The sequence below is a fragment of the Pipistrellus kuhlii genome, unplaced genomic scaffold (assembly GCF_014108245.1).
Source record: "Pipistrellus kuhlii isolate mPipKuh1 unplaced genomic scaffold, mPipKuh1.p scaffold_m20_p_15, whole genome shotgun sequence".
Taxonomy (NCBI): Eukaryota; Metazoa; Chordata; class Mammalia; order Chiroptera; family Vespertilionidae; genus Pipistrellus; species Pipistrellus kuhlii.
Genome location: NW_023425460.1, coordinates 13,189,483 through 13,202,566, shown reverse-complemented (window position 1 = coordinate 13,202,566; position 13,084 = coordinate 13,189,483). Strand labels below are relative to the sequence as shown.

At 41.5% G+C, this 13,084-nt stretch overlaps 2 protein-coding genes across 2 annotated transcripts in view; one reads left to right on the top strand and one right to left on the bottom strand.

Moving 5' to 3' along the window:
- Window positions 1–13,084, bottom strand: part of CTNNA3 (catenin alpha 3) — a 1,168,431-nt gene that overhangs the window by 675,004 nt on the left and 480,343 nt on the right. The gene's annotated exons all lie outside the window — the stretch shown is intronic.
- The window catches only part of LRRTM3 (leucine rich repeat transmembrane neuronal 3), a 148,304-nt gene continuing 139,734 nt past the window's right edge, over window positions 4,515–13,084 (top strand). Inside the window, exons 1-2 of the mRNA XM_036438347.2 lie at window positions 4,515–5,306; window positions 5,711–7,242. Of these exons, the coding sequence (XP_036294240.1) occupies window positions 5,303–5,306; window positions 5,711–7,242 (1,536 nt within the window). The 5' untranslated portion in view covers window positions 4,515–5,302. The remainder of the gene's footprint in view (window positions 5,307–5,710; window positions 7,243–13,084) is intronic.

Here is a 13,084-nt window from a genome sequence, read left to right as displayed (position 1 = left end):
CTGCTCTTCCATGCAATTTCATCAAGGTTTTTAGTACCATTGTCCTCAAGCCCAAATGCAAACATGCTGCCTGTATTTAGGCCATCTGAGAAGAAACCTGTTTTGCTGTTGTGTAGTGGCTAATTTTGCTCATCATTTTATGAAATATTTTAAAATGCATCGTCATTCTTTGAGGCCTAATATCAAGGAGATTTTTTAAAATTAAAAAGTCTCATAACAAAACTGAAGATAAGTGAGAGCAAAATCTAGACCTAATTCAAATGTGTTGAACTCTTGATTTTGTTCCTAACACTTGACCCATGGAAGCAGAGAATGGCTTCACCAACCCCTCTGGTTGCTTAGCCTATAAAACTAGGAATCCTCTTACCTTTCTCTCTTTATCCTGTACCTCCACTTTTAAACCATTGGAAAATTCCTGTTGGTTTTTATCGAAACATACACCAAGAATCTGTCCAATTCTTACCACATATAGTTCCCATGCTGATCCATGTCCCCCATCATCTCTCTCATGGATTGGTTCAATAGCCTCCTTACTGGCCTCCCTGTTTTTCTTCTTGTCCTTTAGAGTCTATTCCCACAACAGTAGCACAAGGGATCCATTCAATAGGCAATTTGATCATGTTTTTCTCTGCATAAAATACTGAGTCGACTTTTAGTTTTCTCCAGAATGAAGCCAACGTTCTGAGAATGGTGTGCAAATCCCCCATGGCCCAGTACCTGGTACCTCTCTGACTTCATCTCTAATTACTCTACCCCTTGTTTTCCCCACTCTAGATTGGTTGGCCTCTTTGCTGTACATTGAGCATATGATCTGTTCTTACCTGAGGACCTTTGCACTGGCCACTCCCCATATTGTAGTATATTTAATGTTACCAACCCCATCTCTATCAAGGCCACTTTCTTAATAGTTCTAATCATCCTATTTAAAATTGCAACCCACCTCACTCTTTTCACTCCCAATCTTCCCTATCCTTTTTTTTTTTTTAAATATGTTTTATTGTTTTTTTACAGAGAAGAAGGGAGAGGGATAGAGAGTTAGAAACATCAATGAGAGAGAAACATCGACCAGCTGCCTCCTGCACACTTCCCGCTGGGGATGTGCCCACAACCAAGGCACATGCCCTTGACCGGAATTGAATCTGGGAACTTTCAGTCTGGAGGCTGACTCTCTATCCACTGAGCCAAACCAATTAGGGCTTCCCTATTCTTTTTTATTTTTTTCTATAGTATATATGATCTAATAATGTACAATTTCTATTTATTTTTATTGTCCATCATACCTCTTTAGATTGTATGCTTAGATCTTTGTTTTGTAAACTGATGTACTACATTTGTCTGAAACATTGTCTAGTACATAATGGGTACTCAAACCATGTATTTTTTAAATAAATGAAAACTCTGAGGCCAATCCATTTATCAACATATCAGTACATCCTGACTTTCTAAATTTATATTTGGCAATTCAGTTTCATATTGGTCTGAAATTTTATATTATATACTACGATTGGATTCATTTATCTAATTTAAACAAAACATATTAAGCAATATGAAGTACTGCAAGTATAATAAAAAGCCTTTAGATATATGATACTTAGGTCTTATAATTGCATAAATCTTTAGCACTCTGGATTCATTGGGGAAATTTAAAATGTCGGGTAGCTTATGGTTTGTTCTGTATATGGTATTAGGTGCAAACAAATTTACTAAATATACTCTGTACTGTAATTTTGCTTCTGTTGAGAGGCAAATCAGAAATAATCATGACAGTCAATGAGTAAAAGAAGGATAAACTTTGAGAAGTACACCACAGCCCAGCTGGTGTGGCTCACTGGTTGAGTGTTGACCTATGAACAAAGAGGTCACAGATTTCAAATCAGGGCACATGCCAGCTTTGTGAACTTGCTCCCCAGTGGAGGTGTGCAGGAGGCAGCCAATCAATGATACCCTTTCATCATTGATGTTTCTATTTCTCTCTCCCTCTCCCTTCCTCTATGAAATAAATAAAAATATAGTTAAAAGTATAAAAGTACACCAGCAAATTACTAAAATCTTTTAGAATGTAAGTTGTTGTTGTGGTGGTGTGTTTTTTTTTGTTTGTTTGTTTGGGTTTTTTTTTGAGAGGCTACTTTATGTTTTGGGAGTAATTTCTACAGCCTTAAGTATTCAGTTTGGCTTAGAATTGCATTATTTTATTTTGGATATCTCTCTACTAGCCTCATGATGGTCTTCTTACCTTGACCCAGGACAGACCTTGCAGTGATGCCAGCTTACAGACTACTGCCAAGATTAGAGTCACACAAAGTGCCTGAAATCTGGTCTGCTCCAAGAATGGCTACTGATCACACTAAGGAAAAGACCAACATAAATACCAATTATGAGATCTAAAGAGTGAATGTGAAGTCCGAACTATGGCATAAGACAATATCAGAAGCCAAGGCATCAGAAAAAAAATGAGAACTAAGGGCAAGGTGTGCAGCACAGCAGAGAATGTCATGTACCGTAAATAATCCATGATTTCTCCCAGAAAAAGCCAAGTGAGAGAATTACATTCTCAGTAGGCTCCTCTGTGCTTCTGTCACCAGGGAATGAGAAAAGAATAAGGAGCACAGAGTGGATGGGGCCTCCAGTCATCCTAGAGGGCCCTGTGCAACTATTAGGCGAAACAGACATGTTGATGACTACTGCCCACGGAGAAGCAAGGGAAGTGGGAAGACAAGCTGAGGCTTCAAACAACAGAGACCCAAGAGAGGAATTATAAACGTGATTCCCTTTCGTCTTCCTTAATACAGGAGATACAAATTGTCAATACCCAGTGGGGATGTCAGATGATAAAAGTTGTGATATGCCCAAGGTAATATTCAAAAGTACATTTACTATTTTCATGAAATCTAATGGTTTAACTATAAAGACACAAGATATCTACATGAAAAGTGGAGATCATTTGTTGACCATCTACATGTTTCCACTTCCCAGTTTCTCTGACTTTTCACCCACATTCCTTAAAAAAAAAACTTTCTCCAAAATGGTATCCAATCACAACTGGCTGAGGAACTCTGCAGGGACCAATCCCATGTACACAAAACCAGCACTACACACCAGTTTATCCTACATCAGATGTACTTGTAACCTCCCATAAAAATGTTTTATTCATTAATTATGTACTGATCATTTATAATGTGTCAAGTGCTGTTCTAGGTATCAAAGAAGGCAAGACTGAGTGAATTTCAGAAATCCATTTGAACAATATAAAAGTATTCATTAAAGTAATTTTTTGTGAGTTAATGACAGCTGGTATAGTCAATATGTAACACTAAACAAGAGGCAATATCAGTTCATATTCAAATAAAGTTGATGTTCAAATAATAGCTTATGTAGGTTTATTACATGCCATGTGTTATTCTAGGTACTTTCAAGATATTAAGATGACTTAAATCGCAGCCCTCTATGAAATGGATTTTTGTTATCACACCCATTTTGTAGAAGAGTAAACTGAGGCATAGAGAAGATAAGTAACCTACTCAAGGTTAGATAGCTGGTAAACTTTAGACAAGATTTGAATTGAGGTGCAAAAATCCATGAAATTGCCCCTCCTTAAATTTTATAATACTTCTTTAAAAGACTCATACCAAAAATGTTTATAAAAAATCTATTCTAGGAAAGTGTTTGTTTGTTTGTTTGTTTGTTTGTTTTTTAACCACTGCTGCCTTGCCCCAATGCCTCAATCAGGCTAATTTTCATTTTAGTCATTTTAAAAATGAAGATAACCATGTTGTTGAACCAAGATCATCTAGTTAGATGTTCAAGCATAACAGAGGCGTCCTTCCGCATCTCAGTTCTGCCAAGTACTTGCTCTATGACCTTGAGCAAGTTATCTCTTCAAGTCTCAGTTTCCTCACCTTTAAAATGAAGGTTATAATGGGACCCACATCATAATACTCTGTAAAGATAAAACAGGAGAGCCCACTCAACGCACTTAGAAAGCGCTCAAATATTATTAGCATAATAAATAGCAGCAGCATGGATAAAGGGAACCTAATGATTTCTTGATCCTTCTATTCACACTAAAAATAGTTTACTTCTCTTCTAATTAAAAAAAAAAAAAGGTAAAAAAAAAAGAAAAGAAAAAAAAAACCCACAAACCAAGCCACAAGCCATTAAACCTCTGATATATTTTGTGGGAACACCAGAAAGGCATTTCTGTGTCACTAGTTAGCTACTCTCTTACAAAATGTACGAGCCCTAGCATCCTGAGACACCTTGCGTAATGTAATCCCTGTCACTCCTAGAGGTCAAGCGGGCAGACAGTTAAATGCTTCTCTGGGAAAAGCTCAGTAAATCATCGTCAGAACCTCCGTCCAAAGCCCACGTTGAGGTTAAGAAAAATCGACGTCCGGGCTGTGAACTTATTGCCAAGCTCCCAGAAAAACTCGGGCGGCACATGTTCAGCGATTAAGTAGAGGCAGACAACCAAAAGACACTGCCAGATTGTAAAACAAGGCTCGGGGAATCACAGAAAAAAACGCCGCTCGTTATTGATCACGGTGACCATTCAGTTCTCACCGAGCCACCCAAAAACAATCATTCATTCTCCAGCCCGGAGAGCCTGCTCATTTGCAAGATAAAAGAGAGACATTTCTGCACATGCCCATAATGTTCTTCGCCACTGGGGGCAGCTTTACATAAGACCTGCATTCAGGGGAACCAAAGCAACAGTCGGAGCAGCTTTCAGAATGACAGTCTGCAGAAGTGAGCTGAGCGTGTGCGCGGTCCCCGGCTCTCCTGCCTTCCGGGCTCCGACGCAGCTCGGCGGCTGACCGGGGTGCTCGCCGCCAGCAATGCTGGGCTTTGGAATACAGAGGTGGCGGCTCAGGTAGCCTCACGTCGCCTGGAGGAATAATACATCATGCTTCCCGATAAGAAGAAATTGTAGAAGCCAGTGGTTTGGTTTTTGTTTTTTTGGTTTTTTTTTTTTTAATACCCCGGCTCCCCCCACCATCCCACCCCCCAAAAAGAAAAACCTGTAAAGATGCAAAAACGTAGTATCCATGAAGATCCTATTACCTAGGAAGATCTCGATGTGTTGCTGCAAATGCGGAGTTGGGATTTATTTGTTCTTGGAGTGTGCTGCGTGGCTGGCAAAGAAGAATGTTCCGAAATCGGTCCATCTCCCGAGGGGTCCGATTTTTCTTGCCGGGTGTCAGCGAGCCCTGACTCACCACAGAGCAACTGACAGGGGCTGTCACGCAAGTGGCCCCCTCAGCCAAAGCAAAGACCCGAGGACGACCTTTGAACAATACAAAGGATGGGTATGTTTTGTCATTTTTTCCCTTCTTTCCTTCCTTAAAAAAAAAAAGCAAAAAAACAAAAACAAAAAAAAAAAACAAGGAATCCTCTAGTCTGTGTATTACTTCTGCCTTAATTCTTTTAGAGATTACCTTGCTCTGCCCTAAGACTACACATTCACTTGCTTTAGTGAACACGTTTCTTGCTTAACTATTAAGGGGGAAAACAAACAAACAAACAAAAAAAAAAAAAAACCCTGAAGCAATTCTCTTTAAATGACAAGGAGAGGGTTATGTGATGTGAAATGTTGCTCTCTAGATGTAAATGTTTAAAAAGAGGAAAACACATGCCTGCTCTCTTGCTTGATTTGAAAAGACACGGATTCTCTGTTGGGGGGATAACTTTTCTAAGTTGTTTTTATTTTCAGGTTTCAATGTAATCAGGCTACTGAGCGGGTCCGCGGTAGCCCTGGTGATAGCACCCACTGTCTTACTGACGATGCTTTCTTCTGCCGAACGAGGCTGCCCCAAGGGCTGCAGGTGCGAAGGCAAAATGGTCTATTGTGAATCTCAGAAATTACAGGAGATCCCCTCGAGTATATCTGCTGGCTGCTTAGGCTTGTCCCTCCGCTACAACAGCCTCCAAAAACTCAAGTACAATCAGTTCAAAGGGCTCAACCAGCTCACCTGGCTGTACCTCGACCACAACCACATCAGCAATATTGACGAGAACGCTTTCAACGGGATACGCAGGCTCAAGGAGCTGATCCTGAGCTCCAACAGGATCTCCTACTTCCTCAACAACACCTTCAGGCCCGTGACCAATCTGCGGAACCTGGACCTGTCCTACAACCAGCTGCACGCCCTGGGGTCCGAGCAGTTCCGGGGCCTGAGGAAGCTGCTGAGTTTGCACCTGAGGTCCAACTCCCTGAGGACCATCCCCGTGAGGATATTCCAGGACTGCCGCAACCTGGAGCTGTTGGACCTGGGATACAACCGGATCCGGAGTTTGGCCAGGAACGTCTTTGCTGGCATGATCAGGCTCAAAGAACTTCACCTGGAGCACAATCAGTTTTCCAAGCTCAACCTGGCCCTCTTCCCGAGGCTGGTGAGCCTCCAGAACCTGTACCTGCAGTGGAATAAGATCAGTGTCATAGGGCAGACCATGTCCTGGACCTGGAGCTCCTTACAGAGGCTCGACTTGTCCGGCAACGAGATCGAGGCGTTCAGTGGACCCAGCGTCTTCCAGTGCGTCCCGAACCTGCAGCGCCTCAACCTGGATTCCAACAAGCTCACGTTTATTGGCCAAGAGATTTTGGATTCTTGGATATCCCTGAACGACATCAGCCTGGCCGGGAATATATGGGAATGCAGCAGAAACATCTGCTCCCTGGTGAACTGGCTGAAAAGTTTCAAGGGCCTGAGGGAGAACACCATCATCTGCGCCAGCCCCAAAGAGCTGCAGGGGGTCAACGTGATCGATGCCGTGAAGAACTACAGCATCTGTGGCAAGAGCACCACCGAGAGGTTCGACCTGGCCCGGGCGCTCCCCAAGCCCACGTTCAAGCCCAAGCTCCCGAGGCCGAAGCACGAGAGCAAGCCCCCCGTGCCCCCGACGGTGGGGGCCACGGAGCCCAGCCCGGAGGCCGAGGCGGACACGGAGCACATCTCCTTCCACAAGATCATCGCGGGCAGCGTGGCCCTGTTCCTGTCCGTGCTCGTCATCCTGCTGGTGATCTACGTGTCCTGGAAGCGGTACCCGGCCAGCATGAAGCAGCTGCAGCAGCGCTCCCTCATGCGCAGGCACCGGAAGAAGAAAAGGCAGTCCCTCAAGCAGATGAACCCCAGCACGCAGGAGTTTTATGTAGATTACAAGCCCACCAACACGGAGACCAGCGAGATGCTGCTGAACGGCACGGGACCCTGCACCTATAACAAATCGGGCTCCAGGGAGTGTGAGGTATGAACCCTTGCGGTAAAAGCGCTCTTAAAAAGCTGGGCAGTAAGTGGTGCTTCCTTGAACTCCGGTGACTATAAGAGGGAACGTGGTGCCCCCCCCTCCCCCTCCCAGTCCCTCTCTCTCCCTCTGCTGGCGAGGTCCCCCTCCCCCGCCCGCTTTAGTGCATTCATAACACTGGTCATTGGCCTCCCCTGCATAATGCACCCATTGAAACGTAAATCACCACAATCAACGTGCAACCTGAACTCTGGTTTAACATAACGCCTATGGTGTCAGACCCTTCCCTTATTGATTCCATAAGCGTCACACTGTTTTCAGATAAAACTTCTTTTTTTTTCCTTTTTTTTTTTTTTACCATGGGCCCCCCACATCTGCTGTCCTTCCGCTAGCACCAGATGCACAGTTTGCTGGCAAAGGCAGGGAGGAGGGAGTGACCCCAGGTCCTGGGACCTTGAGCTGACTCCAGGAGCATGCCCGGTGACAGGAACATTGAGAGGCAGAGCCTTGAAACAATGCCTGTCTCAGAGAGAACTGCAGGGAGCGATCCGAGGATGGTGCTGGGTAAAAGCAGCACCGCCCGCCCTGCCCTGTCAGAGGCATCTGAATTGTGATGAGGCAAGTCTAGGGAACAGTGCCGAGGGGTTAAAATGCTGCGGGGAGACAAGTGCCAGCTGTGAGGAGAGGGTACAAATATAAAGTTCCCGACTTGAGAGCTTGTCTCTGAAACCCATCCCTGTGAAATCAGACCAGGGGCTTCCCTATCCATTTCGGTCCAGCCTCCACATAAAAAAAAAAAAAAAAAAAAAAAAAAAGCCCATTGACTAACTAGCCAGGAAGCAAATTGGAGGAGGCAGATTCCCCCACCGTGCCTCTCATTAGGGACTTTTCAGACACCGGGCTTGCAAATGGGAAGGCAGCTTGCTGTAGGCATGGGGTTGGGAGCTTCCCAGAGTTTCTCTTTTCAGCTCTTGCAGGGGCCCTGATGGAGGGAGTGGGATCTTCAACGTCCTCTGTTCTCTGTGTGGGGTCTGTCAGGCTGTCCTGTTGTGTCCCATCATGTGTCCTGCACACACCAGTCCCCTCATGACAGACACTCATTCAGATGTGTCAAGAGAACACATTCCAAGACATGCTTTCCACCAAGAGCCTCATTAAAAAGGATGATTTGGGTAGCACCTTCCGAAATGTATAAAATAAACCTGAGAGGGAGGAGAGCAACCCTATGGCCCTCGTCTTTGCTCTTCTGTTGCTGGTGTTACGGTGTCCCTATGCGCATCTGTATTGTGAACCCATCCATCAGTGTGATTCTGTACCGGCCCTGTTGGCACTGTGCAAGCTGCATGCATGGTTTTATGTTGTAGGTGAAAGTTTATTGACTGCAGCTCAAATATCAGAGCTTCTGGATTTAAGTAACTTTGAGCACAGTTCATTAAGATTTGAGAAAAAAAATGCCTCTTCCATCCCCCAAAATGAACAATTCAATCGCAGTAGTAAAAATCAGGAATGGCAACATTAAGTCTGTTTCATTTCATTTGGCTTGCCAAACCATGTCCCTGTTCTTTCAAAACAGAATCGCTGCAGTAAGAAAAAAAAAAAAGAAAAAAAAGCAAAAGTGAATGGCTATTTTTTACCAGCATTTTTATAGAGTCTGGGGGCTTTTCATTTGCTGACAGGCAAAAATCTAGGCAAGTCACCATGAAATATAATTGCAAGGAAGCCGGATTACTTAAAAAAATCACACTTTTATAAGCAATAAAGAAAAAGGAACTTTGAAAGTGGACTTTGGTTTTAATTAAATTCTAAAAGAGGTGGCAGTTCAGAAAAGCATCATAGCTACAGTATATTTACCCACGAAGAATTGTTGACTATACATTCATTAATGGCAAATTGTCACAGATTCCCAATGGATTAATAATGCAAACACTACCTTACAGTCCTATGAACTGGATGACTGAGCCTACTGTGATGTTTTTCACTCAAGTTGTAAGTTTACATTTTTCATAAAATGTCAGTAAATACATATTCCATCTAAAAAAGAAATTTTCTTTGGTCAGACTCATTTTTATCTGTACTAAAGATGACTGTGCTAATTAAATGCAGTGTTAAAGTGAAAAAGCTCATTTCTATTCTTTGACTTGACCTTCTGCTGCCTCATTTGTCATGGAAACCAAATGAATTTAAGCAAGACATATTTATACTTATATTTACGAATTCTTGCAAGTTCTCAATGCCCCGGTGCCACTAATATATACAAAATACATTTGCTGCATTGGAAAGTGTTTCCAAAATTCAAAGCCACTTGGTGTGTAAGATGAAATGAATGGCCAGCATTTTAGGAGCTGGTCATTTTTTTCTTAATGTGTAACTTTAATTCTTTATGAATTTAGGAATGAATAAGAACCACAATAAAATCCTTTAGAGAGTAAAACTCATTTTGATTCAGAACAGGAAATTACAAATTCTTTTTTGAAAAGACCTCCCTTTTGAGGAATGAAGCTTCTCTAGTTCTTCATCTCTTCTAATTCCCAATTAAAAAATTCTTGCCAGTAAGACCCATAACTTGTTCACCACCACAAATTCAGCAAAGCCAACTGGAGAATGCTCTCCTCCTCACCCCGACCCCATGGAACTTTCTGGACTTCAGATCATAAATCCGTTTTCTGTACTTTCCCAAAGGCGCTGCATATTTTTGAGAGAGAATTGATATTCCATTTATTTTCTAGTGAAAATTTCCTCAAAGGTGACCACAGTTAAATAGCCAACCTGTTGAACGAACTACACAGCAGAGACACAGGGAGGCAGATGGGTTCAACCAGTGCTTTGAATGCTTTGTCAGAGAGGAGATGCAATTTAGTCTCTGAACTGCATGGGTTTGGCCCCATTTTTTGTAGCACCAGCACCCACACTGCCACCGCAGCACGGAGTTAATAGTCCCGGTGTCACGGTCTTCTGAGGAATACTTATGCAAGCTATATTCCTTTTAAATGAGTTTGTATTTCCCAAGGATGTTGACATTACATCTTTTCAAATAACTGAAACCATTTTTTCCTTGATTTAGTGAATCAACTACCTAAGCAGACAACAGGCAATAAACCGCATTTCCGTGGCGCAGGAGTGACCTCCAGTGGCAGCTTAGGCTAACCACAGCTATTCACGCATTTTATACAGTTTTTTTTTAATCCTGAATCCTTTCAGAAACGTGGTTGACGACGTATAGCTGTTGATCTGTGAATCATATTGGAATTTATTTAGTTCATCTCCCAGGGAAATTGAGTCACGGTGGTTATTTTAATTTATTTTTTGCATAGTGCCTTATTGAGTAAAGCCCAAACACAGGCCACAGAACTGGTACTGAGGACCCGAAATAAGTGCCCAACAAGGATGAACAAGCTGCAATGTAATAAGAATAAATAAGAAATACTTTAAAGCATTCACATTCATCTATGTTGGCCACATATGTATTTTTTCATTCAGTGGGTTAATGCTTACCATCAGCAGGATCCTGAAATATGATGTAATTTAGGTTGGAAAAAATAAACTTCAGTATTAATATTGAAAGAATCGGCATCAGCTCTTCACTACTCAGTGGGAATGTCAGACTATCGCAAGAAGGAGGCCTCCCCTTCTGGCTGCAGACTCCCTAGTCTGTCAGTCCTGCCAGTGACCTGAGCTTTGCCCCACTGCTCTCTCCTCGCTTCCTCCCTCCCCAGTGCAGCCGGCTCAACACGGTTCCATTAGGCTCTCTGACAATGATGTTACAATCCAAGAGGTGATGATTCATGGATAATGAAATTAGGCTCTCCTTCTGGGGAAGGAGAATGCAGAGTCAGAATCAGAGTCACATCTCTGTAGGTGCATGATATATCTTTTATTCCCTTCACGTTTCCCGAGAAGAGAACTTAAGCAGTGAATTAGAATTAATTTAAACTGTGAATTAGACTAGCAGAAAAAGCACGCATCAGGCCATGAAGCCTAACAAACACACGATGAGTTCCGCATTTGACACCTGAGAATTGAACCGTGAGGAATGAAAAATTCAGAAACTGCAGCTGCTTGTAGTCCCTTGGCCCTGGATCTGTAGCAAAGCCATTGTGTTCTCTTAGCTAACTGCATTAAAAAACAAAGGCAGCTGGAAGATACTATGAGCATGAAAAGTAATGTCGGTAAATTTGAATTATCAATGTTGTAAGAGAAATAGAATTAATGAAAGCTCAGTAGCTTGTGTTAAGGGACTCTTAAAAATGAATAAAAAAACACATAGGTGAAAATGACAGTTTCTCTAACCTACAATCTACTAGCCTAGAGTATTGGACCCAAATTTTGCTTAATCTCCAAGCTCATGGGTGATACCTACATTCTGGAGTAGAATACAGTAGAAATGCTATGGAGAAATGAACATAACATAGTTCTTTATTTGAGGAAAATAAAGCCATCTGTGGTAGAGTGCAGGCCTTGGGTTCAAGATTTTCTGACACTTGCTAATCAAGTGATCTCAGGCAAATTATTAGTTTTCTCAACTTGAACACTCCTATCTGTAAAAATGGGCATATGTCATTGACTTCACATGGTAACTGGGAGAAGGGAATAAGAGAAGTACTTTGTAAACTACTTATTCTTTTCCAAGAGTGCTTAGTGAGATTTTGAGCTGTGTTTGTCAGTGTTCTATGTTTGGTCTGGGTTATAAAGACATAACTAACCTCTGCATTACACAAGCCCAAATCCACATTACATTAATGGCAGTGAGTCAAGATCTTAATTTGTCTTTGACCTTTAGTTTCCATAAAAACACAGTTTTTTCCATCCCCTGCTATCTAAATCTAGGAGTTTATCAATATGATGACAATGTACAATAAACATAAATATACCAACCCTAGAACACTGAATCGAAAGATTATCAAAATGCATCAAATTTTAACTGTTTCCCAAATCAGGTCATTATAGCAAGGCCCTTGAATCAACATAAGTTACTTAACCATCCTTTTCCAATACCACTATTCTGAGCCCTCATTGACTTTATAAATTCAACATTTATGACAAGATGAGATTGTTATTGAGCAAAATGGTATTAATCACATGACATCTATTCTACTGTTGCATTTTTTTCCCCAATGAAAGAGTATCCAAAATCTTCCACAAGTATTGAAATTGCTATAGACTTCATTTTTAAGTTATTGTCCTTTAAGATCACTGGATTTAAAAAAGTAGCATAAAAATACAAAGGTTTTTTTTTGTTTTTGTTTTTGTTTTTTTATGAGTAACCACCAATTCAGTTATGCAAAATTAAATACTTAAGGGTCTTCATGGGCCTTTCATGAAAAAAAAAATTACCAATGTAATAAATCTGTCTTCACTGGATGTAGCTGGTTTTAACAAGTATGACATAACAGGTGTAATTCCAAAATTCTCATAATTTAAGTCAACAAACTGTTCCTATTTGTCAGCTAGGTTTCTCTGAAATTTCTGGAGAACAGAGATAATAGTGGGTTCTCATTTGGAAAAAGCATTTGTGCTTTACCTTCATGGGATTATTGGTGGATGTTCTAGAGTTGGCTAAGGAGAATTCAAGGAACACAGAGAGAATCAAAATGAAAGTGCAAGCAAAGACAATCTACTTTACAATGTACTTCCTAATAACAGAATATCCATATATAGTAGTAACTCATTTTATTGAAAAAAGAGTTTCTATCTTATTCTATTTAGCACATATTGTAATGAAAACTCACAATTCTCTCTTTTTGTTAATCTTCACCCAAGGACCTTTTTTTCCCATTGATTTTTTAGAGAGAGTGGAAAGGAGGGAGGAGGGGGGAGAAAAAGAAAAGCATCCATGTGAGAAAGATAC